Source organism: Syngnathus scovelli, chromosome 16 (genome assembly GCF_024217435.2).
Source record: "Syngnathus scovelli strain Florida chromosome 16, RoL_Ssco_1.2, whole genome shotgun sequence".
Lineage (NCBI taxonomy): Eukaryota > Metazoa > Chordata > Actinopteri > Syngnathiformes > Syngnathidae > Syngnathus > Syngnathus scovelli.
This window is the reverse complement of record NC_090862.1, coordinates 1,568,738-1,593,337: the sequence shown is the minus strand read 5'-3', so window position 1 is coordinate 1,593,337 and position 24,600 is coordinate 1,568,738. Positions and strand designations below refer to the sequence as shown.

At 43.4% G+C, this 24,600-nt stretch overlaps 5 protein-coding genes across 7 annotated transcripts; 4 read left to right on the top strand and 1 right to left on the bottom strand.

The window, feature by feature from the left end:
• Positions 1-2,301: 2,301 nt before the first annotated feature.
• On the top strand, positions 2,302-7,394 carry LOC125983064 (UV excision repair protein RAD23 homolog A). Its single transcript, XM_049743944.2, has 9 exons — positions 2,302-2,547; positions 3,206-3,367; positions 3,476-3,681; positions 3,762-3,805; positions 4,668-4,795; positions 4,945-5,032; positions 5,263-5,393; positions 5,497-5,658; positions 5,743-7,394. The coding sequence occupies exons 1-9, from the start codon at positions 2,482-2,484 to the stop codon at positions 5,854-5,856; spliced, it is 1,101 nt and encodes a 366-aa protein (XP_049599901.1). The 5' UTR covers positions 2,302-2,481; the 3' UTR covers positions 5,857-7,394.
• A 34-nt stretch (positions 7,395-7,428) lies between these two features.
• Positions 7,429-10,830, top strand: LOC125983055 (uncharacterized). 2 transcript variants are annotated; one of them, XM_049743924.2, is made up of 9 exons: positions 7,429-7,635; positions 8,605-8,686; positions 8,797-8,949; positions 9,021-9,155; positions 9,261-9,353; positions 9,427-9,510; positions 9,601-9,640; positions 9,756-9,810; positions 9,958-10,830. In XM_049743924.2, exons 2-9 carry the CDS (start codon positions 8,648-8,650, stop codon positions 10,691-10,693), a joined length of 1,335 nt encoding a protein of 444 aa, XP_049599881.1. In that variant the 5' UTR covers positions 7,429-7,635; positions 8,605-8,647; the 3' UTR covers positions 10,694-10,830. The 2 variants fall into 2 exon arrangements, with proteins under 2 accessions (XP_049599881.1, XP_049599882.1); XM_049743925.2 differs by having other exon boundaries at positions 7,487-7,635; positions 8,775-8,949.
• A 215-nt stretch (positions 10,831-11,045) lies between these two features.
• Positions 11,046-13,736, top strand: atf4b (activating transcription factor 4b). The gene is made up of 3 exons (XM_049743926.1): positions 11,046-11,209; positions 11,924-12,379; positions 12,458-13,736. The coding sequence occupies exons 2-3, from the start codon at positions 12,025-12,027 to the stop codon at positions 13,414-13,416; spliced, it is 1,314 nt and encodes a 437-aa protein (XP_049599883.1). The 5' UTR covers positions 11,046-11,209; positions 11,924-12,024; the 3' UTR covers positions 13,417-13,736.
• Positions 13,737-14,614: 878 nt separating this feature from the next.
• Positions 14,615-19,410, bottom strand: si:dkey-110g7.8 (GTPase IMAP family member 8). 2 transcript variants are annotated; one of them, XM_049743912.1, is made up of 6 exons: positions 18,876-19,410; positions 17,585-18,140; positions 17,407-17,504; positions 17,187-17,318; positions 16,528-17,118; positions 14,615-16,389 (listed from the first exon to the last, which is right to left on the bottom strand). In XM_049743912.1, the coding sequence occupies exons 1-6, from the start codon at positions 18,904-18,906 to the stop codon at positions 16,316-16,318; spliced, it is 1,482 nt and encodes a 493-aa protein (XP_049599869.1). In that variant the 5' UTR covers positions 18,907-19,410; the 3' UTR covers positions 14,615-16,315. The 2 variants fall into 2 exon arrangements, with proteins under 2 accessions (XP_049599869.1, XP_049599868.1); XM_049743911.2 differs by having other exon boundaries at positions 17,585-18,149; positions 18,876-19,409.
• A 696-nt stretch (positions 19,411-20,106) lies between these two features.
• On the top strand, positions 20,107-24,236 carry adsl (adenylosuccinate lyase). The gene is made up of 12 exons (XM_049743918.2): positions 20,107-20,385; positions 21,697-21,900; positions 22,008-22,052; positions 22,179-22,258; positions 22,325-22,496; positions 22,575-22,621; positions 22,868-22,958; positions 23,037-23,106; positions 23,234-23,381; positions 23,493-23,673; positions 23,764-23,940; positions 24,011-24,236. Exons 1-12 carry the CDS (start codon positions 20,242-20,244, stop codon positions 24,095-24,097), a joined length of 1,446 nt encoding a protein of 481 aa, XP_049599875.1. The 5' UTR covers positions 20,107-20,241; the 3' UTR covers positions 24,098-24,236.
• The last annotated feature ends 364 nt before the right edge of the window (positions 24,237-24,600 follow it).

Below are 24,600 nucleotides of genomic sequence, written 5' to 3'. Positions count from 1 at the left end.
TGACCTTTGCTTTAGAGCTTGTATGGGGCCCTCATTCCTCTTCCTTACAAGGAAATATACAGCTCCACTCATAAATTTTTGATTTATCTGACTTGTAATGCCCAACTTTGGTATGTGAATGCTTGCTATATGTATAAAAATGAGTTCCTGGATTACTCCTTTGACCCATCTGCTGGATTCTACACCTCTTTTGAGATTCAGCTCACTTATGTGGCATAACTTCATTTCCGTAGATGAGGACAGAATAAGATCTTGACACACTCGTTAGTTACCGGAAGGCTCAGTCTCACCGAAACGTTTGCACAGGTAGCGCGAGATGAAACCTGTTCGTTGAGCTAATTAGCATGGCCTCCCTCATGTGTATGACTTTGTGCATGGATGGGTGATGGTGTATGGCCCACTTCTGACAATGCTATGGGCCAGAAGAGACAGGGGTTAGAAAGGACGGATATAGATAGAAGTGAGAAAAGCATAGGGAGAGAGGGACGTCAACGTCGGGGTTGTTAACCACTAAATCACCCCAGACCCCATGAGAGTTCCGTCTTTTCTTTTCTTTTTTTTTTTCCACAGTGTCATTACCTTCTGTCGTCTTCTCGAGGGAGTCCATGTTTACCCAGCATGGCCTTTGAGCTGTCACTGCGGGAGTCATGTGTTCTTGGTTGTCATGGCAACCAACAGACGCACTGAGTCATCTGTCCAACATACAAACAAATGATTGGAGCGGAAACTTTGAGTTTGAAAACTTGGAAAATCCTAAATTGCCATATCTAACTATATGTTGAAAAAAAAAATTTCAAAACTTTCAAAAACTGTTAACTAGAGTTAACAAAGTGTGTTACAAATCAAATGTATTATTATCATTATTATGCTGTTGTCGCTCTTGGTAGCTGTTAAAAAACGGCCGCCCCCTGACATGAATAAAAATGTGGATTTTCCCTCTTTCATTAATCTTCCACATATGAAAAATTAATTAGAACTCTATGTTTCGTCTAGTTGGGTTACACAGAATATATTATTACAAAGAAATTTGGGGGCTTGAATTCCACTTGAGTGCATTGCTCAAGAGTGCACCGCTTGGTCCGTGTTTATCTGCACTAACTAGAATAAGCATCAAATACATTTTATGGAAGATTGGATAGATGAAAGGTCTGAAGGGAAACGAGCCAAGTGAGTGAGATACGCAGGAGTTTCCATGGCTCACAGTCACGCCCACACAGAACTCAAATCTATTTTGCCCTCAGTAACAGCATCACTCATCTTAGCAGTGCTGAAACGTGAGGTGAACTATTCCAGTGGAGGCATATTGAAAAGATATTCAAACACAGATGTGATGTTTGAGGTATTTGCACAAAGATAGAATGAAACTGTTAACTTTTTGATTGACAATTGGCAGCAATATGGCAAAGCAGTTTCGACATGCTTTTCAGACAAGGCGGTCTTTTTGTGTGGACAAAAGCCATCAAGAAGCACCATTTTAAGTAGGTCTGTTTGGAGCCATATGCCCATGAATGCACCATGCCTCAATAAAATATGATGTTTCTGTGTTAATCTTTAATAGTTCTGTCCTTCAGAATTAACCCAGATGAATACACATTCAGGGCACCATGTGGAATCTCATTGTATTCTTTTCCTCCTTTAGTCATTGTTTTTTTTTTACCCCTTCTGTCTTCTTTAATCGCATTTCAATCCACATATTTATCTTTTTTTCTTCTTTTCTTTTTCTCACATCAATATTGCTGCTACATCTGTTTTGAAACTTAAGTATCAGAACATAGGAAAAAATAATAAAACAAATGACAAATGGCTTTACCCAGCCACCGCAGGTCCCAAGCCCGAAAAAAATCAAACAAAAATGTGATGGAGGCTCAAAAACCGTGCCAAAAAAATCATCTGCGATGCTGTGGCGAGCCCTGATGGTACAGCCAAAAATTGCAATAACACAGCATGCGCCACCTGACCACATTTATTCAAAACGTGGAATAAACTTGTAACTATTCGCCAATAGTGTAAAATAATAAGAATCAATAGACAATATACAGTATTTTCCAATTAATTAACAGAATGAATGACACCAATGTTCCAAGTCATGCCTTTCATCATATTCGTCAAATGAACCACATTTTCATAATTATTAAAAAAAAACAAATTTCCTGACAGAACAGCAAATAAATATCACTTAAATTATAAATAATATGGGTTTTGTATGTGCCGGGATGTAAAAGTCAGAAGAAACGAATGATGCTACCCAAATCCCGCAGCACTGAACGAGATCTCGTACGTTCGACCGAGATTCTGCTTCTGACGTAGCTCCCACCAACTTGTCACCAAAGATGGCGATTTGCTGAGTGCTCATGGATATACACATTTTACGGCTAGCTGTTATCCTACCAAAAACGTCAACTATAAAAACAAATTAACCGCACATCGAGCCGATACTTAATCGTTGGAAGAACACCGGGGACAACGTTGGCCACCGCCACCATGCAAATCACACTAAAAACACTGCAACAGCAGACTATTCAAATTGAGATAGATCCCGAACAAACGGTGAGTAGCTTTGTAGCTAACTTGCTAACTTTAGCTCCACTCCCCGCTGCTGAAACTAGTTTTTAAGCGCATGTTTACCTCCGTGCTTCTGTTGGAACTTATTGTCACGTGTCGAGAGTTGTGATTCGCGGGGATTGGCAGACATTGTGCGTTTATGTCTGGGTACCCCCCACATGCTGCTACGGGGTGGGAACAACGCAGAACCTCACTTGTTAGCTTTAGCCCACTAGCTAGCTAGCTAAAAAGCCAATAAAAAAGTGCCCAATGTGAAGGCTGTGGTTTTGAGCACGTGCTATCAAAAACGTCGATTATTTACGATCACGCGTTTGTGGTTGTTGCGCTCAATGTGGTTAAATAGATGAGTAAAGTGCATGTTTACAACGTTGATGCTAATGACACTGCTAATTGTTGGCCGTTCTGATATTGCAACATTACAAATTAGCAAGCTAAATTTGTTAGCATGGTCATTGCCCTAACATGCTGCCTGACAGGCCAACGCCTTTCACAGAGTGGACAGTTGATGGTTCTGCATATAAAGTTTTGCCTGATGTGACCTAGGCGGAGCTCAAATTTCACACGTAGATTTCACGCATTAAATAAAAGCCAGACTTCTTGCATGCCATACATTATTTTGTCTGTTTTTGTCTTCTTTTATTAGGTGAAGGCCTTAAAAGAAAAGATAGAAGCAGAGAGAGGAAAAGACAATTTTCCCGTGTCGGGACAGAAGCTGATATATGCCGGAAAAATTCTTCAAGATGACACACAAATTAAGGAGTATAAAATTGATGAGAAAAATTTTGTTGTAGTCATGGTGTCCAAGGTAAGATCATTTGATTTAAGTTCAGTGGACTTCATTCAGGTACATTTAATTTGTGCACAGATACTTATGCAGCAACAATTTTTTTCTTTATTATGATGATAAACAAAGGCTAAGACTGCAGCTGCTGCTGCGGCACCTCCTGCTTCGGAAGCACCCAAACCCCCTGCCCAGGATTCTGGTTCCACGTCAGTTCCCACTTCTACTTCAAGCTCAACCCCAGTCCCAACCGCCACCCCTGCAGCTGTTCTCACACCCCCTGAGGAAGTCAAGGAGGAGCCAAGTGATACAGCAACAGAACCCCCGCAACCAGCCAGGTACAAGATGTTATGACAATAGTGGAAGTATCGATGCATAATATTTCATTCATTCATTTGATCTTAACTGTGTTTTGCAGTTCCAGTGGAGGGAGCCAGGGTTTGGATGCCTCATCTGCACTGGGTATGTCATCATTCAATCATTGCCACTCTTGCCGTTTAGAACGTTAGCATGGGAATTGTAGCCTAACTCAGGATTTGTGATTACTTTAAAAGCAAACTGTCACTTAACACACACAATAGTTAAATCTAAGTCCAGCAGTTGAATACCAAAATACATTTTCCAATGATATTCTTCTGAATATATAATTCCGCCATTAATCCTGTATGTTGTCGATGTACATTTAAATAATTGAAAATGTTTAAGTGAACTTATGCCTCTGAATGCACACATAGATGAGCAGCCTGGTAAGTTGCCACTCTCCTCTTGCATCTCTCAGTCAATAAGAGAAAGTAAAAGCCGTCTTCTCACACAATGCTCTGCAATGCATCGGCTTTAGATTCAAACTACAGTATCTGAATCCTTTTCTAAAATTAGTTCATAGACCTGTTCAGACACATACGTTGTCCGCCGCCACATGCTGTTGCCATTCGTCGGGGACATTACGGGCTGCAGAGCAAATCCTAGCCTAGCTATTTTTAAACAGTAACAAAAGCTGCCTCTATTGTGAGGTCCAAGTTAGGAACAGCGATTTCATTCTCAGATTATGCACATACCTTTGTCATGTTGTCATTTAAGACCATCTTGCTACTTGTTGACATTTACCCGTAAAAAAAATACATATATCAAATTAGTCTTAGGTCCTCCTTTTGCTTCCCCACTGCACTTCTCCTTGGTCTTAAAAAAAAAAAAAGTCTGTTAACAGTAAATGTTTCCCCTGATTACAGAAGCAATAAAAAAAACTATGCAGGTACAGCATCCCTTAATATTCACCAATATTGAAAATGATAATCAACACTGTGTGTGTGTTGTGTTTTGTTCTCAGTGACCGGAGCAGAGTATGAAGCAATGCTTAAAGAGATCATGTCGATGGGTTATGAGAGGGAGCGAGTGGTGGCAGCACTTCGGGCCAGCTTCAACAACCCTCACAGAGCTGTCGAGTACCTTCTCACTGTAAGTCTTTCTCAGTCATTACACTTGGACTAAATGACATCCACAATGCAAACATATTCCGATCAGACTGAGTATGTTTATGTGCACCATTTGGTTCAACTGTTCATTAAAGCGTGCATGAAGAAGTGATGTGTATCGCATATTTCTAGGGTCTCCCGAGCAGTCCAATCCAGGACACGAATCCCCCGGCACACACGCCAGCATCTGGACCCACAGAAGCGCCCTCTCTCGCAGAAGGTTAGGATACTTTCTCCGTTGACTTTTACTCATTGAAAACGACAAGAATAAGAACAAATAATGTCCTTGAAATGTCGCATTTACTGCACCAAAAATATTCCAAATATAGCACACGCAGAATAACCGTCCTTCGTATACTAGTGAGTTCCAGAGACACAGAGGTTCAGACTTCAGATTTTGAATCTAATGACTGTATTGCCTTTGAGTGACATGATTTTGTACACCATCAGGAGAGAACCCTCTTGCATTCCTGCGGACTCAGCCCCAATTTCTTCACATGAGGCAGGCTATCCAGCAGAACCCAGCTATGCTTCCAGCTCTCCTGCAACAGCTTGGCAGGGAGAACCCTCAACTCTTGCAGGTAACACACATCCATGCATGACTCTTTAGATGTTTCCTGTTCTAACTTTTGGTTCCATTTGTCTTGACCTGTCATTTATTGGTGTGATTTGTGCGCCTCTCAGCAAATTAGTCAGCACCAGGAGCTGTTCATTCAAATGTTGAACGAGCCGGTGGGTGAGGGCGGGGAGGCGCCAGAGGTCGGCGAGATAGGTGCGGCGGGCGAGGAGGGTGCGCCTGTCAACTATATCCAAGTCACACCTCAGGAGAAAGAGGCTATTGAAAGGGTGAGTGAGTGGCTCTTAGCAATGTACGTTCATAATCGCGGAAGGTTTTCCCCTAAAGGTAGTTATTTTTTTGACACCCGGCAGCTAAAAGCACTCGGCTTTCCCGAGGCGCTGGTCATCCAGGCCTACTTTGCCTGCGAAAAGAACGAGAACCTGGCCGCCAACTTTCTCCTCAACCAGGGCCTGGAAGACGACTGAAGAGCCGAGACGGCGGCCGCCTTCCTGCTCCTCCCCTCCCACCCCTCCCCTCTTCAAAGACTGCACGCCCAATTTACTGTACAGCCACCAACCTCAGCTCCACTTAACAGGAGAGAGGGAGGGGAGAGCCAGAAGGGAGCGGGGTGGGATGGGACGGACGGGGTCAGGTTGTGACCAATCAAAATGGAAGTTTTGCGCAGGAAAGTTCAGACTTAATGTTACGTTAGCTCGTGTGAAAGAGGGTGGGCAAATCCACGTGAATTCCAATGGAATGTGTGGACTTGGATATCCACAATTTGATTTTAGATGCGCTTTGTGAACACTTAAAGGGGGGGCTGAAGTTGCTGCGCTAAGTGTGCGCGTGTGCTTGTGTGCGTGCGTGCGTGCGGGTGTACACGTCTGCGTGCCTGTGCAGATCTGATACACTGACGGAATCAGTTTGCGTTGCCTAAGTTTGTTAATGCTGTAGCTGAGCACATTCGTCCCTTCTACAACATGATGAGCATATTTTTAGCGCCCACGTTTGTGTCCAATATTTCAACACAAACTGGTCTTGCTGTGGGTTATTTTTGCGGGCAGGGGGGGGTCACAGAATCAACTGACAATATTTGGACTTGCCTGGCGTCACGTTCAAGACAGCAGCCAATCAGAATCCTTGCACACTCTTCCGTATGTTAAGTAACTCAATGTAACTTGTGCTAGCTATGCTGGTCGCTTCTGGTGCATACCATATTCTGCAATTTACAAAGTGAAGTTAAAACAATATTCTACAATGATTGTTTACAACAACTAAAAAAAAAAGAAGAAAAAAAAAACAGGCTGCTGTTTTAATGCAAATCACATTTTTAAATCACTAATAGCTGCTTAGACACATGCTTTTGTTTGGTTGACCATTTAGTTAACTGATCCCTTTCTGTTAGTTTGCAAGGAGAAAAATGTTGTAGTAATTGTATGACACTTCATATAAAATTATTCCACATCTTAACAACCTTTTAGAGCCAAGGCCTGCTAAGTTCTTTGACATGCAACAGTAAAAGAGATAATGCAACCCCCATATGACTCATTAATTGTAATAGCTTTAACTTAGGTGAACATTTATTTGCTTTCAAATATTCTTTACTAATAATGAACTTTTATCTTCAATTTCCATATTTGTTAAGTCCCCCAAAACGATATCTAGTAAACATACCAAACTAGGATTTAATAAAATTCAAGTTGGTACAGTTTGAAATGAAGTACATTTCAATTCTGTGTATGAATTTGATCTCAAAAACTCATTTTGAGGATCAACTTGTAAGAACGGTCATCATACTGTACCGTTCAGTTGGGATTACTGTAAAATGTTGCGCCAGGATGAGCATGTGTGGCCACATTCATTTGTTTCTTAATGTTGAACAAATTGTATCGGATAAGAAGAGCAAATGTTCACAGTGTGATTCTGTACGTGTGAGGGCAGTTTGTGCTTGACTGTCTTTGCAGCATCAACATTATCTTGGACTATGCTGTGCTACATTAAATATCAGCAGTCTTTCAGGCAATTTCTGTCTCTGTTTCAATTAATTATCTCTTTGAAAGTCTCTATTCCAGCGCCTCCTGGTGGTGCCAGAAATTTTGGGAGATTTTATTTGCATGTTGGAGATCCACCCACCTGTGACACTGAGCTATGAGGTACGCACACTAAATGACTCTGGGCAGACTTGGAAAGGCAAACCAAGAGTAAGCAACCGAATCCATATTCACGGATAACATGTGACTCTGGTGTGGCCTGAAAAGGTGACGGTAAGCATAATTTTGCAATTTTATTAAATAACAAAATGCACGTCGCATCGATTAATTAGGAATCCAGCTTTTTCTTTTTTTGTAACTATAAGACTGATTGCATTACAATTTCACACTTCAACAGTGTTATGTTTATTTTGTAAACATGTAACCAGAACCTTAATTCTACTTTTTAAAGTTTCTATTAAGTTTATTTGTCATGTGTTGCACAAAATAAAATCATCTGGATCCTGATTCTCTTTTTAAGTAGACTATCAGGTTTCAGATTATTTTATTGTCTGCAACCATGAAATACAATTAAATTAATTCAACACAGTGCTTCCTCTAATATTCCTGTGAGCCAAGTCTGAGTCGAACACTACTTGTTTTACAGCATTGTAATGATAGTCTTAAAATCAGATATGATTGAAGAGCGACTATCAGTGGAATTTTTCGGTGACATAACACTTGCAGAGTTACATCTATAGGGATCAACAATATGATGACTGTATGGCCCGAATTTTTTTTCCCCTCTCCTGGTGCCAATGGCAGCCTTAACCTAGACTCAGCGGAGTTTGTTATTCTTATTAAACAACTTCCTTAGAATATTTAAAACTTGCAATTATTTGCTGAGTATCTAAACTAGGTAAATGAAACAAAACATGTGCTGCATTGTTATCGATGGCAAAGGGGGGGAAAGTACCTGGGTGTGACATCTCAAGGTTGCGTGTCTTCAGCGCTTTAAAAAAAGAACTACTTTGTTCCATAGTTCTATTGAATTCCCTAAAAACGCTTGGTTATGTAACAGTTGGTGACAAATAATAGATTCACTTGAAGAATCACATAAGATGACACGTTAGATAAAAATACCACTTTACGTCACGATGTAAAAGTCTCAATTAAAAAAAAAAAACATTGCATTGTTAATAGTGACACAGATGAACAATAGCAGTAAAAAGTACTAATAATAATATTTGTGAACCTTTACAGCCCAAGATAGATAGCTAATCAATCCAAACACTGACCAACAAAGATGAGGTCCTCCATCCTTCCATATGCAGCAGCACCAGCGGTAATCAATTAATACTATAAAAGTCATCAAATGAAATAAATAAATAAATAAAAATTACAGTGTTGATTTATTCCTGCATTTTTCTCAGTATGTGTTTCATTTGCTCAAAGACTTCCCCAAAGAACAACTGCGCTGACTCCAAGAAGCCCCGTCCCCTTTGTCCACCTCCGGATCCACCAACGGGCATCTACGTCAATGCTATTAATCCCAAAATGGTAGTCTATGAATGTGATCAAACATCAATGACAAACGTACTTACAAAGGTATGCAATAGTTAATTTTTCTTTTAATTAGTCATCAACACATCAGCTCAAAAACTTTGCTATATGTCCAGCCTGAAGGTGTCAATGGAAAAATACTTCGTCCTGGCCATCCCCCTCCACCCCCTCCACGCAACTTTAATATCAGGCAAACTTCAGCTCAACAGGAATCCGAAATGTGGAAATCCTTCCAACCCAGATTGGAAAATGTGAGTTAACACTTCCTTCCATATGCGTCACAGTTATTTATTTATTTATTTATTTTTAAGTGCCGCTCAGGAATATGTTTGGTTGATTGTGGTTGTCTTCCACAGATTACGCCACCTGCAGTATCACCAGATGAGCTCCTATACACGGAAGTTGAGGAGAAAGCATACCTGGAAATTCTGCCCGAAAATGATGTCACGGTTAGAAAAACACACACATGCACACAGACACACACAATGTGATTCTATAATCTGATTCTAAAATCTCTTCCAGGCACAGGCGGCATTGAAACCTCAAACAGCAGCACACAGGCAAAACGTCTTCAACCTCAACTCTTCTCAAAACACACATAACCAGGTAAGAATGTGCAATTGTGATGTCATGCGGCAAGGAAAAAGTTTTACAAGAGAAAATGTACATTTCAGTCTGCGTTTTTGTCAATCATAGGATACCCAGGAACTGGTTGAATGGATGCGAACAATATCAAGTGAGTAGACCAAACTTCCTTGTGACATTTTAAGATCATATCCATTGATAAAATGTGGAACAAAATAGATGGTCTAACTATATTGGATCTAATGTGCTGATTTTTTTTTTGACAGAGACTACACATGTGACTCCATCTTTGCGTGAACTCAGTAAAGAGGATGAAATAAGGTAACCACATTTGATTAAAAAAAAAAAAAAAGTATATTGTGATAATTTCATGTATGGATGTAAATTGTTTATTTAACATTTTTTTCCCCATAAATAAAACATGAACAAATAAATTTTAATTCATCAATTTTTGTTCTCACTTTAAAGGGTCTTCAATCAGAGAGCTTTGAACACGAAGCAGGTTCTTCATCTCTTCAACATTCTCATGACACGGCGCAGTCAACGTCTGCAATCCTATATTTCAGATTTTCATTCTTTCTCTGAGCTTCTGGACAAAGAGAAGAAAATGGTCAAAACTATGGGCATTGCTGGAGGCACCACAGGTGCAGTGGGAGGAGTGGCTGCGGTCTTTGGAATAGCCTTTGCGCCCTTGACCATGGGCATCTCGTTGGCCGTTACAGCTGTTGGCGTTGGCATGGTGGGGGCAGCAGGAGGAATGGGTGCCCGTGCTTCTAAGGCCACCAAGAAGGTTGGAGACAGAAACGCGATTGAGAATCTGGTCCGTAACTACACGTTAGATGTTGCTGACATAGAACAGTGTCTGAAATTCATCCTCTGTGAAATAACGGAGGTGCAAAGGCACAATCTTAAGAGGTTACAGCAGGCTGGAGCTCTGCCTGATGCTTTGACAGTTGCTCATAAATTACAGTCAGTAATAAACAACATCAATAATGGTAAAAATAATGTGTACACAAGCGGACTGTCTTCTGTGAGGCTCTTATGTGCCTTTGCTGCAGAAATGGATCAGTATTTTAAGGAAAAAGGTGGGCAGAAACGGCTAAAGAAGTCCGCAAAGAGCAGACTCTCATGCAGATTTCAATTGCTGGCTCGTAATCTTCAGGAGGAGCTCGACTATTTGAATTTTGTATGGCAATTTTTGTAGCATAAGAAAAAGAAGAAAAAAAAACACATTGCAGTCACTCTAGACTGTTGGCATTTTTGTTTTGTACCTCATTTGATTTTTATATTGCATAAGCTGTGAAAATATATCATCATTAAAAACTAAAATCAGTTCTAGAATGTTGTCATTTGTAATTATCTCGTATTCTTTAATAGTTCACCATTAAGTTCTGAATAAATCTATAGAAAAAAATATTTTTTTACATGACGTCAAGAACCCGGAAACACGTCATCGAGACGGAATATAGTCCTTAGCGGAGTGATCGCCAACACGCTTAGTGCGGAATGATATTGGAGGGCGGATCACTCTTTTTAACTCAACAACAGTGCCCTGTTCGCCATTTTGCCTTCCGCGTCACAACCGTCTGTCAAGAATTCCCAGACATCTGCCTAATTTTGCCGAAATGGCAGTGTGAACGTGTGCAGCGACCCAGCAGCAGCCAGCAAACCAGTGCATCCAACCAGTGCACTGAATTACTTCAAATTCAGCAAATATGTCGTAAGTATTGATTTAAAAATCGTGACTTCCTCGTTAGGGTGTGGTTGTCCTAGCTAGTTAGCATGGCCGTCTTTTATCGGCAAGGTCGTGTCATAACTTACCCTAGTACATATCAAATACATCCTGTTTGAAATTTTATTGGTCACAGACGAAGTGAATGTTATCACGAAGGATTAACAGACTGATGCAACTCCTAACGTCGGGAAAGGATTTTTTTAATTTTGTCTTTTTCAATGCGCCCGTATGGTTAAATTATGGTTAAATCCATTAAAATCCATAAACATTTTGACTTTATTCATTGTTGTGTTGTCATTTTGCTACTTTGAAGCGTCTACGTGGCTGTCGAATAAGCTAATTACCTCGTGGTAAAATGGCGGCTTTGTGTGTCTGGGGGAGGGAAATTCTTTGACATCTTTAAAGCTGTGAATGACGTCAAACAGTCACGAGAATGCGAACACGTGACTTGCAGCTTTTCCCCTGCAGCGATGGGGGCAGTGTTGTCATCACTTATACATACACGAGAAACACTAACTGCAACCTGTTATCCAGCTTGACTTTTTTTATGAAGCATAGTTACAAATAGTAACAAAAATGAATAAACTCAAAATAGTTCTTACCCACTTAAGCAGCTTTTTTTTGTCTTATTGCTCCTTGAGAAGAACTTGTCTGTCAAGGTAATAGCAATTGTAACCAAATGTCTTTCTCTGTTTCCAGGTCCCACGTGGAATTCCTCAGCACTGCTGCAAACGACAGCAAAGAGTTCGGCACTCTCATATCGTTGTCACGTACCCCTCTTGTGACCAACAACAGCCACTATGACCATGATGATGACAAACTCACTGTTTGGCCTGGAAGACATGGAGGCTCTTCTGTGGAAGACTTCCTCTCCCACGGCTGACGCCGTGGGCTTAGCTGCGTTTCACCCTGACCGAGAGGACCATCGCAAAGGAGGACGAACCTCAGTGGATGGAGTCGCATCACCAGTGTCACCATTCAACTCGTCATTTCTGTCTTCTTCTTCCTCTCCCCTTCCCTTCTATTCTCCCCCTCGTTCGCCGCCGGCTGTCCTCCAGGAGAAAACTGAGTTTTCATCTGATCCACTTCAGTTCCCCTGGTCAGACCAATCAGAGCAGTTGAGAGATACAGAGGTGGTCTCAGCTGACAGCAAAGGTAATATTATTATATTACTAGTGACACTTAGTCCTAAGTGACATTGAATAAATTTAAATTTGCCCATTTTACCCTCAGATGATGTGTTTGGTGACCTGGACTGGATGGCTGAAAGAGTGGATCTGAGTGACTTGGACCTGGACTCCCTGATAGGCACCTGCAGTCCTAATGAAGAGAATCCCAGTGATCCAGATGACCTCCTGGCCACTTTTGATTGCCCCATTGAGCTCGACTCACTCCCGATACCCACTCTGTCAAGTCTTGCCGATCCTTCACCAGATGTTCGTCACCCGCCCTCTGTTGAATCTGACCCAGTTATCTCCTTAGCAGAACCAGTCTCCCACAACGATCCGTGCGATGTTCCCTCCCCTGTCCCATCTATCCCAGAACCCGAAGAGGAGTTCGAAATCAAATCTGAACCCACACCTGCCGACTCCCCAAGTTCTTCCTCATCATGTGTCGATTCTCCCTCATCCCCGGCTTACACCCTCGACTTGGGGAGTGAAGTGGATGTTCCCATGGATGAGGTGAAGCCAATGGTAGCCACAGTGTTGCCTCAAGTCCAAAGGGTTGTACTTTCCCTTTCACCGACCCGAATTGTCCTTGTGTTGGCTTCGAAAGATGACGCGACAGCGCCCTCCACCATATCCACTCGGTCCAACATTAGTCCTTCCTCTTCCGCAGCATCGCCCCTAACAAGGTCCTCCAGAACCAGACCATACCCTGATCCCAAACCAAAAGATAGACCACCTTTGCCCACAGTTCAAGTCAAGTCATTTACAGGTGCAGATGAAAGAGGAACATTGAAGGCTCCAAAGAACAAGAAATTAAAGAAGATGGAGCAGAATAAGACGGCAGCTACTCGCTATCGGCAGAAAAAGAGGGCGGAGCATGATGCCCTGTCGACCGAGCACTCCATGCTAGAGAGGAAGAACGTCGAGCTGAAAGAGAAGGCCGAATCTATGGCTCGAGAGATTGAGTACCTCAAAGAGCTCATGGAGGAAGTCCGTATGGCGAGGTTGAAAAGCGGACTCTGAGCACTGACAGGTAGTAGTATAGAAGGCATTAGAGCGGACATGTGCTCGCTGTGTTTATCTGTCGGAGAACTAACCTCTACTGTATGCTTTGCGCGCATAGTATCCACGATTTTAAGTTAAGCGCATGCTATCACCTTTCTTATGGTATTTAAAATTTATAAGAGTAGCTTGGGTATGCTTTGAAACATGTTCCATGTCTTGTTTCACAAATCTATGAGCCTAATGTCATTATATATAGTTGGGTCTTTTAAGCTCTTTTAAATATGTATTACTAAAACCATCTGTATTATGACTTGGAAATAAAAATGAAATGTATTACATTTGGTGGTTCGTGTCTTTTGGAAATGGTACATAATGATGAAAATAATTGATGGGCACCTGAGCAAGTTTGGATTGGGAGAACATTTTGGTAAGCACAACCAGATCATCAATGCTGTGGAAAAAAAAATTAGAATGTCCGGCATGAAAAGTCAGATGTGCCTTTGATTTTACATGACCTGAGCATCTGCGGGATTAAAAGACTGCATTGGACCCGCCCTAGGCAAGGAGGGAGAAAATGCTGATGCTGGTGCTGACCTTGCAAACCTTGAGTAATACAAAGCAAAACGTGTTCATTCAGCTTTTAACTGGTTTTCATCTGTTCTCCTTATCCATATTTGGAATAATGCCAACTAAGATGGTGTGGAACAACATACATTGGAAATCTCATCATTTTAGAATCTGCCTAGATATTGCAAATAGGGGATGCTGAGTGAGGTCATCAAAAGAATGTCGCAAACCAGAATAATAAATGGAAGTAACCCAAGTTTGTAGAAATAAAAGGAAAAAAAAAATATTAGAAATATATGAAACATTTTTTTTCTTGAACACAAGATGTCACTACTGAGTTACCAAAGACGAAAAAAGTCGAAATTCAGGCCTCGTTGCGTTCACATATATTTAAACATATATAAAAAATATTGTTACGTACAGCTCTGTGACGTATTACGTGTGACGTAATGAAAACCCGGAAATGAAGGCAAGTTGTGGTGGGAATAACTAAAGTTTGGAGCTGACTGGAGCCAAACTGACAAAAAGGTAACACGATTTTTATTTATTTTCAGCATCTTCACTGGTCCTCTTCCTTATATACACATGTATATTTGGAGATCATATTCCTTAAATAAGTACTGCAACACAATACAATGAGCGCCAGACATACACAACAATATATCAGTATCTTTTATTGTATGACAATGAACAAAGTGCCGATGATGTTATCATCACCATTACGAGAAACGACACAGCAAGTAACATCACTTTGAGCTACAGTAAAGTGGCAAAACGTAGTGCAAAATGCTTCACTTAAAAAGCAACATTAGAACATACTTTACACTGTAAATATTACGCTGCATATACAATAAAGCCACAGAGGAACGCTCCCCATTCAAACGAACGACTGAAACGTCCACATATCAAATTGTTAAGTCATGCTTGCAAGTGCTGCAGTAGGCTACATAGTTAGGTGAAGCACATAAAGCAAAAGGTTCTTGTAGTTCTCATCTCTGCTTGCAACTAGAAAAATGACAGGGAAGGAAGGGCGTGATGTCAAACCAGAATATTCCCATTCCCAAGCAGGTTTCAAATGTGGAAAAAAAAAAAGTCAGGTTTGCCATCATATCTCAAGGAACTCATTAATCTGCATGCAGTGTTCTAACATGCTTCAGACAGCTGGATATATATATAGCTTGTATTGTTTGTTTATATATTTTAGCTGTAGAAAAAAGTTACTTAGTAGCCCTATTTTAGAGCTCCAGTGATTCATGAGGTTAGGTGGTTTCTGTAGCATGCGAAAGCCCTGCAGCACTATCACGCTTTGATGCTGAGGCACGTAGAGCCCAGTTGAGCTTGTCAACAAAATACTGGACGGCGGTGGATTTAGCACAAACGGCCAAGCATAGCCAGACAGCCCAAACCTGGGCGGCTCCCCACGCTACTTTCTTTGTCTCCCGGCCCGAGCATGAGAACCATTGCAGACCAGACAATATTTACGACTCAATTTGCTTAATGGACGAAGGCGATGTACGAGCACAAAAGAATCAAAGTCAATTACTGAGACGGAAAGCGTAGAGACTCACTTTCCTCTACTTGCTGCAAACCAGCATTTCTTGATTTGACGTAACCTGTGTCTGCAGCGTTTCAATCAGCATTACCCAGCTTTTCTGTGAAAGGCCCAGATTTCACCCGAGAGAGTGAGACCGCCTCAACCCTGACTCGCCGAGCAGAAGCATATCAAATATTAATGAAGTCAGCTTTCTTTTTTTAAATCATAATTTTAATATGACTCAGAGTTGTCATAAAACGATGCACTTTCATGTGCAAAAAGGCGCCGTGGAGGGAGTGAGCAAACATTGACAAGTGCACTTGCTCCCAACAGATTTCTCATCTATCATCATCTGGCACGGAAAATGTGTTTTGATGCCGATTCTGTGGACTCAAAGAGCAGAAGCTACACGGTTGACGCTCTTCTCCAAAAGAAAGCCGCAGGAACAGAAAAAACATTCCTCCACGTAACAAGCTGGCTTCTCCAGATAGTGTCATTCTGGACAAATCCCCTCGTGATTAAAACGGATTAGACTTCTGATGTGCCGTCACTCAACTCAACTCTTCAACTTTAAATCCTAACAGTGCGTGACCGTAAATATATACTCATGGCACATTTCCTCCCGCAAGAGTGAAAGTGATGCTAGTCCAACATCCATCATGTTTTTTTTCTTCCCTCAACCAGAGCGACTCACCATCAATCCCCCTTATTTCCTAAACCATCTAGAATGTCTATCTAGATGTGGCTAAAAGGTACACGTCGGCCCCGATGGGACCGTCGAAGGAACAACAAGGAAGCTCTGAGCGTTCACCTTCATCACTGCAGCTGGCAGCCTCGACAGTCGTCCTCGGGCTCGGTGTTGTCGGATGAGTAAGAGCTCTCCTCGCTCACTGTCAAATGCGACACAATTCAATTAGACAATGTTGATGACAAGGCAACAACGCCACACAGTTAGTCCGATGCAACGCAAGCGTGCCAACACTTTCAAAAGCCAAGAGCCGCATTCGATATGATATTTAAAGACTTACGCCATTCGGTCTGCACAGGGAGGAAAGCTTTGTCGCCGTTCTCCCTGATCATCTCTTCGATCCGATCCAAGAGATTGGACACGCTCTTGTCCTTGCCAGGGGTCTTACTGTCCAAGACGTGGTAATAGTTCCCACAGTACTCAAGGAGTCTTTGGAGCTCCCGGCCTCCTCTGAGTATGTGCTCCTCGATGGGGGTTCGGCCCAGCCAGTCCCCGCAGCTGAACAGTACCATGGTGTGGAGGCAGGCGGCGTCGCCGAAAAGAGTCTCGATGTGGGCCAGGAGGGTTCTTCTCTTCCGGGCGGTGAGGGAGGAGACCACGGGGAGAACCAGCAGCAGAGTGTGCGGTCCGGGTCGCAGGAGGGCGGCGCCGCGCTGCGACTCCTGACGGATGCGCTTGGGCGTGCGTCGCACGGAGAACCAGTCCCAGCCCGGGGTGTCCACGATGGTCACCCGGCGACCGGACACCAGCGCCTGTCTTCGGAGACAGAGGTCCGTCTCCTGGCCAGACTCGAAGAAGCGACGGCCCAGGATGGCGTTCCCCACGGAGCTCTTCCCGACACCCTTCCAGCCTAACAACAGCAACCTCAGTTCTGCCGGCACAAGCAAGGAAAAAAGAAGAGGAACAAATATTCAACAGTTACAAAAAGCTCTTCCATACCTCTGGGAGGACCTCCAATCATCTGCTCTCTCTGCCTAACATGCTCCTCCATCCTCATCCTCTCCTCTTCCAGAGCTCTTCTTGCCTGCTCCTCCTCCAGCAAAATCAGCTCGTTCACCTCAAAGTACCAACCTGAACAAAAAGCAAGCTGACATTCATCCAAAAGTTGTATATATAAAAACAAAAACAAAAGCTGCACATATTGCTGATGTCAGCAAACCTTGATTGTCAGTGATCATTTCCTCCACCTTTTCCATCAGCTCAGGCACCTGTGTGTTGTCCTCTGTGTCTTTCCAGCTGTTATCAAAAGCATGATACCTGCAACCACAAGTTCTTCATAGGTTCTACTCAACTCCCGATACTTATTCTGTTTTGTGTGCAGGAGGTCAGTCACGTACCTGCTTCCACATCTCTCCACCAACCACTGCAAGGCCTCTCCCGTGTTTGCGATGTGCTCCTCAATGAAGACGCCCTTCTGCAACTTGTCCACTCCAGTGAAGAGCACCATGGAGTATCTCCACGTTCCACCCCCCAGCGCCCCGAGCTGCTCCTCGGCGGCTCTCCTCTCCGTGTCAGTGAAAGGCTGCGTGACGGACACCACCAGCAGGATGGCGTGAGGTCCGGGAGGGCACAGGATGGCACCCATGCAGGGCCCTTCAGTATCCAGGCTGGGCGGAGGTCTTGGCAGGCTCTCTGACTCGGCGCCCGTGTTCCCGTTATCGTCCGCTTCGGTGTTGTCCTCTGCGTCGCTGGGGATGGCCCATGGGGGCGTGTCTACCACCGTGACTCGACGGCCGAAGATCTCCGTCTGACCCACGTTGCTGTGAGTAGTCTCCGTCCCGGCGTCGAAAACTTCTTCTCCCAGGATGTTGTTGGCTGAGGAGGTCTTACCAGATTTTGGACCCCCGAGGATCAGCAGCCGGCGTTCAGGAGGGTGACGACCCCTGACGTCGCCTGCTGAAACTAGGGCACATCAGTAAGAAGTAGCTGAACAATAAAAAATAAAAAGAAATACGCCATCTAGTGGTATTCAAAAGAACCTCACTTAGTAAGGTTCTGTTGTATTTAACACAATTTTAAACTTTAAGAAGTACTTGTTTATGTACGATTAATTTTAAGTTAATCACAATTGAAGTACATGCTGGTCAGGTGTTAGAGAGATTTTTTTTTTTTATGCTTGCTTCCAAATAGTTTCTTGAATCTCCCTCATCTGAGCTCCTTTACAGCTTGAGAACTCTTCTCCTTCAATGACTCTAATTTAGTTCTCAGCGTGCTGCCTTTTTTTCTCTTACATCCCAAAAAGAAATGTGGGTCAGAGAAGAAGCGGAACCCCGAACGCTTTCCAGGAAGCACATCATATACACAAACGTGATTTTTTTTTCTTCAAACCAAAAGTTACGAAGTGTACGCATAGTGATGTCAACACTGAAAATGATACACATTCCAAACGGCTCTGCAGGGCTGATATAAACGGGAAGCATTCATTGATATGGGGAGGGGAGAGCAAAGCGATAGAGAGCCATCCAGCTCCTAAGTGCTGCTGACACACTCCTTGCGTGCTGCTGAGCACAAGGACTAAAGCAACAGTTTCTCAGGATTGACGCTGTCGAGAATTTCCAACCTAAATCTGATCATGGAATGAAATGGTCTGAACTGGAGGTGTGCGACAAAGGATAAAAACACACTTACCAGTGTCAGAGGCAGAGGACACAGCAGCCATCTTGTGTGTAGAACCTCTGGCTTCCTCCTCCTCAGCCCCCCTCCTCCGTCTCCTTCTCGCCTCCACCGTGGATGCCTCTTGTCGCCTCTTTAGAGAGAGCACCAAGCGGCGATGGATCCTAAGGAGGGTGCAGAAAGCTGGCGGCTCAAGAGCTCTTCTTCTCTGACCCTCATTCTACTGCAGCGCTAGCCCTCTATGGTCTTCCTCCTCTGCCATTCAAACTCCCCCTCCCCACTTTTTTTTTTGGTAATCTTTTTAACCCTTCGCCCCAATCTTTTGCGCCATTCCTTCTGTTTCTTATCCCACTTCTCTGTTGTGTCAGCACCCTCTTTATCTCATTTATCTATCTGAGTGGACGGAGCAACCTCTGTGTACCCGAGGTGTCCATCCTTGCAGCAGCAATTACAGAATGTTTCATCACATTTAAAGCAAACGAGAGCGCTGTTGCTCGGCACCAGCATCAGCAGCATCTGTGGGCAGTGGATGCAGACTGCGGAGAGGAGGACAGATAGAAAGATGGATAGACAGAGCAGGAGAGAGAGAGAGAGAGAGGAAGGGGGCGGGGGCTTTACAAGATATTCAAGAGGCGAGAACACCTTATTTACAGCTGAATGTATCCTGCAGCTGCTGCACCAAGCACAACTGTTTATAGGACGCCCGCAGACAGATGACGTACACCGGATGAATACATTCAAACGGTCATGCAAAATGCATGCACAGCCACGTTACATAATACACACACACACACACACGCGCGCGAGGGAGTAAACAATTAGCGACACAAAACAGTGTCCCTTGGCGTGCATTATTTCTCATGGATGAATCAGGATTAGAAAGTATTTACAATGAAGGGAAGGGATAAAATCCCCAGTAATGTGCTTAAGTAATCATTTACAGGTTAAAACTTTTACTGTGACGTAAGATAGGGTTGACGTACATTGGGGAATTATTTATCCTTGTATTTTGTAAATATGCTATAATGAGGCATTTTTGTATGTTTTCAGAAAACGAAGAGAAAAAACACAAAACATTCAACAAAGGACTCCATGTGCCGCGATCACCTTGATGACTGATAATCTAACCATGCATATTTTGCACATGGTATCTTTCGTTTATTGATTTTAAAAGCGTACATAAGTTTTTTAAATTCTCCACAGCACTCTGCCGTATGTGGCTACAAGTGTCATAAACCACGTGCCGTACGGCGGCACACAGTGTCGTAAAAGCGCCTGCATCTCGTGCAAAAGGCTAAAGTCGGCTTCTTGGTTCGCGTCTGTCAGTGCCAAAAGGAGTCTCGTCAAACATTTTGAGTGGGCACAACCTCAATTGCGAATCATGGCAGGAGCTGACGATTTCATGAAATATCGTTCCCCACTGGTTTCAAGATATGCAAGCAAGGAAATGGCTTACAACTTCAGTGATAGGAAGAAGTTCACAACGTGGAGAAAGCTGTGGATCTACTTGGCTAAGGCTGAAAAGGTCTGGCATTTTGTCGTTGTGCAATTTACCTTTGCTATAAATGCATCTGCTATTTACTAATGTATCGACCTTCACGAAGGGAGATCAAGTTCCTTGCTCTAAAAATAGCCCCACAACGCATGCTTGTAGCTAACACACTCCATACAGTGTCTCTTTTACATGTCCGTATTCCTTTTAAAAAAACAAAGTATTTTTTTGCCTATACCAATACTGCCATATAATTTGATGTTTCACAATAAAGCAATCTCACATGATGTTAAAATACATGTGACACACCCGCACGTATTAACAGATTGCTATTCAAACCTTAAGTTAAAGTCCCAATGATTGTCACACACACGGTAAAATTTGTTTAAGATGGGCGCAGCGGGGGGGGGCCCCATTTCAACCCCTTACACTGAGTGCCAAGCAGGGAAGAAATGAGTACCAATGTTATGGTCACCGGTATGACCCGGCCGGGGGTTTGAACCCCCGACCTCCCAAACTCAGGGCGGGCACTCTCCTCTTAGGCCACTGAGCTGGTAGCTATAGTCATCCAATTATTCATTGTCTACGCTGCCTCTAATATAATAGTTGAGCCAACTGTTGTTGAAATTATTTCATTCTTGAGTGCACGTTTGCCGCATTAAAAGTACTGTCAAAGCGATTGTGGGCAACTTTAAAAACAGCCTGCTCAATTGAATTGAATTAAGTGGTGGCAGCCCCAGGCTCACATGCATCTCCTCACATGACTCTTCTACTCTCAGAGCTAGTTGCAGTCCATATTTGCACTTTCAGACATTCCTCTTGAGTCAACATAGCTTGGGCTGGCCTCCGTGTGGTTTGTGTGTAAAAATGTGTCGGTAAAACAGGAGACTGCTCCACTAATGGGGCCTCAACGGAGCTCAACTTTGTTGACCTAGTTGAGATTAATGTCGTTTGCGCGCTCTGTGGGGACCCGGAAACATACTGACCTTTAACAAGCCAGGCCTCGGAAGTAGTAAATTATTTTAAGGTCGGTGCCGAGTTGCCCAGTTACTCATCTATTATATCGTCCTGTCACAAAAAATAAAAAGCCCCAATTTAATCAGGATATTAAATCACGTTACAAAGGCATCACATGCAAAGACAGAGCTGATAATCAAATCAATAGCAGAGACCCATTTTAACAACCCTGTAATTGGAACCACATTGCCTGCATGCACATAAAATTGAGATTGGCATTCAAAGACATTTCCTTGAGCAGGGATCTGGAATTTAAAAGTAAAATTTATGTTCACATGCAGAACTGCATCCTGCTGATCTCATCTTCACTTCTATTGCTCTCCTCAGGCTTTGGGTCTGCCCATCACGGACGAGCAGATCGTGGAGATGGAGAGCCACGCGGAGGACATCGACTTCGTCATGGCAGCTGAGGAGGAGCGGAAACTCAGGCATGATGTAATGGCTCACGTGCACACCTTTGCTCACTGCTGCCCTGCCGCGGCGCCCATCATCCACCTGGGAGCCACCTCATGCTACGTTGGAGACAACACCGTAATGAGCACAAAAATTGCATGCGTGTTTCGGGTATCTGGACTTAAGCGTAAACGTGAGCTCCAGCATGCACCTGATTTTTTGTTTTTTTGGCTCTTCCTCCTCAGGATCTAATTATGCTGCGCGATGGCTTCGACATTCTCTTACCCAAGGTGAGGCTCAGATGTTTTGCCGCAAGTGTGCACATCCATCCAACCATCCATCCAATTAAATCAGCACAATTAGTCATTTGGAAATGATGGCTCTCAAATTCATGTGTGTTCTTTTTGTTTTGACAGTTGGCAAGAGTCATTGACAGACTGTCAAACTTTGCAGAGAAGTATTCGGACCTCCCCACGCTTGGCTTCACACACTACCAGTAAGTCCGTTTTTTTTTTTTTCCCCCCACTACATGCATTCTTGTCTAAATCTTTGGTGCCCGCAGGCCGGCCCAGTTGACCACAGTAGGAAAGCGAGCGTGCCTGTGGCTGCAGGACTTGACCATGGACATGCGAAACCTGCAGCGAGCCCACGATGACCTGCGTTTCCGTGGGGTCAAAGGTACCACTGGCACACAGGCCAGTTTCCTGCAACTCTTTCAGGGAGAGCACGAGAAGGTAAAACAATTCTTTGTAAATTCCCGACACATTCATATCAAAGACATCTGGTCATGTGAGTAATTCATCATCCATTAGGTGGAAGAGCTTGACAGGTTGGTGACAGAGATGGCTGGTTTCAAAAGGTAAATTGGGGATACATATTTGTGCTCCTAAAATGTCTGCCCTCTAGAGGCAAGAGAGTGAATTACACCCGAGTGTCTCAATATTTTGGTATATAGTTGTATGTGAATGGCAAAATACTTGCTACACACCTGCATGTGCACTTCCAACACATTGATAGTAATAATTATGACTATAGTAACATAACACAGAAGAAGCAAGCATTTGTGGAGTTGACATGTTGAACATTTTTTCCTTGTACTACACAGCGCCTACCTAGTGACTGGACAGACATACAGCCGTAAAGTGGACATCGACTCTCTATCCAGCCTTGCTAGTTTAGGAGCTACTGTTCATAAGGTATTGTACACTCTTAGGGAAATGCCTCCCTCTAGTGGTGAAGATGCACAATGTGAGATGTGCTATACTTTTCTGCAGATTTGTACTGACATCCGCCTACTAGCCAATCTGAAGGAGATTGAGGAGCCTTTTGAGAAAGAACAGATTGGTAGAGCCACTCACTAATATGTTTCATGTATTTGGACAAAAAGTCAAGATTTATTTGGGCAACACATTCCAATATTATCACCTCTCCACTATGACGGCGTTGTCCCTTCTCTCGCATCCCTGTGCAGGTTCTAGCGCCATGCCGTACAAGAGGAACCCCATGCGTGCTGAGCGTTGCTGTAGCCTTGCCCGCCATTTGCTGGCGCTGATGGCTGACCCACTGCACACAGCCTCAGTGCAGTGGCTGGAGCGCACGCTGGACGATAGTGCCAACAGGTCAGCCATCTTGAATGACTGAGAATGGGAAACGTGTTACTGTCGCTGACATAATAAACACGCTCCTAAATTCCTTCCATTTATGCAGCCGACTTTCTCTTTCTCCTATAGGAGGATCTCCCTGCCGGAGTCTTTCCTGACTGCTGACATCATCCTCAGCACTCTGCAGAACATCACAGAGGGCCTGGTGGTCTACCCCAAAGTCATCGAAAGACACATCCGCCACGAGCTGCCCTTCATGGCCACCGAGAACATCATCATGGCCATGGTGAAGGCCGGAGGCAACCGACAGGTACGAGCTGAGACTCATCAGCGACACCTCAAATCGTGTGTCGATTGTCATGGTAGTTATCGAGAAGAATTGTTCTTACCGCCGTCTCAGGACTGCCATGAGAAGATCCGCGTTCTGTCTCAAGAGGCGGCAGCTGTGGTCAAACAGGAGGGGGGGGATAATGACCTGCTGTCTCGAGTGCAGGCTGACCCTTACTTTGCTCCCATTTTGGGACAACTTGATGCCATACTGGACCCCAAGACCTTTATCGGGCGTGCCCCCCAACAGGTAAACCAGAACTTTCATGATGTGATACAGCATGTAAATGACTTCTTTTATTTGCGTTGTACTCCTCCAGGTGTCCAGATTCCTGTCTGAAGAAGTGCGCCCTCTACTGGAACCTTACAAGTCCAAAATGGATGTCAAGATTGAACTTGAGCTCTAACACGTCAAGCACATTTGACATCATGCAAAAGACGTGGTAACTTGGAAAGATCATGGTTAATTTCTCTTCAATGGTTTTCAATTTCAACCTGCTGGATGACTTTTTAAAGTTAAAATGCCAATAAAGTAAAGTAATATGCCTCCTTGTCGTGTGTCAGAGTTGTGAAACAAAGCCAAAATATTTTGATTCCTTTTTGCTTTCAAAAGAGTTATTATTTATTTGCTTTTTACATATTTTATAGTTTAAGTCTTGAGTGGGAGTGAGAAAAAAACAAATTATTTTCTCCAAAATTAGTATTTGGACATTTCAACCAACTAAGACACTTGTGTGGGAACAAAGGTTGAAGGGAATGTGTTGTCATGGATACCATGTGCCTGTGAAGAGTGCCTCAGCTGCACTTCACCTGCAAATGTCATTATTGGATGTTCAAGTGTGACCTCACAGTTCCGAATGCCGTCGGCCATGTCGCTCACTATTTATTTGTCTCCAGATTGCTCACATGT

Excerpts from the sequence above, each read along its gene's own strand:
- LOC125983064 (XM_049743944.2), top strand. The coding sequence starts at position 2,482 with ATGCAAATCACACTAAAAACACTGCAACAGCAGACTATTCAAATTGAG. Across the intron at positions 3,368-3,475 it reads TTGTAGTCATGGTGTCCAAG|GCTAAGACTGCAGCTGCTGC; the intron begins GTAAGATCATTT and ends TGATAAACAAAG. Across the intron at positions 3,682-3,761 it reads GAACCCCCGCAACCAGCCAG|TTCCAGTGGAGGGAGCCAGG; the intron begins GTACAAGATGTT and ends TGTGTTTTGCAG.
- adsl (XM_049743918.2), top strand. The coding sequence starts at position 20,242 with ATGGCAGGAGCTGACGATTTCATGAAATATCGTTCCCCACTGGTTTCA. Across the intron at positions 22,622-22,867 it reads GAGATGGCTGGTTTCAAAAG|CGCCTACCTAGTGACTGGAC; the intron begins GTAAATTGGGGA and ends TGTACTACACAG. Across the intron at positions 23,107-23,233 it reads TTTTGAGAAAGAACAGATTG|GTTCTAGCGCCATGCCGTAC; the intron begins GTAGAGCCACTC and ends ATCCCTGTGCAG.
- si:dkey-110g7.8 (XM_049743911.2), bottom strand. The coding sequence starts at position 18,906 with ATGGCTGCTGTGTCCTCTGCCTCTGACACTG. Across the intron at positions 17,505-17,584 it reads GTGGAGAGATGTGGAAGCAG|GTATCATGCTTTTGATAACA; the intron begins GTACGTGACTGA and ends TTGTGGTTGCAG. Across the intron at positions 17,119-17,186 it reads GATTGGAGGTCCTCCCAGAG|AACTGAGGTTGCTGTTGTTA; the intron begins GTATGGAAGAGC and ends TTGTGCCGGCAG.
- LOC125983055 (XM_049743924.2), top strand. The coding sequence starts at position 8,648 with ATGAGGTCCTCCATCCTTCCATATGCAGCAGCACCAGCG. Across the intron at positions 8,950-9,020 it reads TGACAAACGTACTTACAAAG|CCTGAAGGTGTCAATGGAAA; the intron begins GTATGCAATAGT and ends CTATATGTCCAG. Across the intron at positions 9,811-9,957 it reads AGTAAAGAGGATGAAATAAG|GGTCTTCAATCAGAGAGCTT; the intron begins GTAACCACATTT and ends CTCACTTTAAAG.
- atf4b (XM_049743926.1), top strand. The coding sequence starts at position 12,025 with ATGACCATGATGATGACAAACTCACTGTTTGGCCTGGAAGACATGGAG. Across the intron at positions 12,380-12,457 it reads GGTCTCAGCTGACAGCAAAG|ATGATGTGTTTGGTGACCTG; the intron begins GTAATATTATTA and ends TTTTACCCTCAG.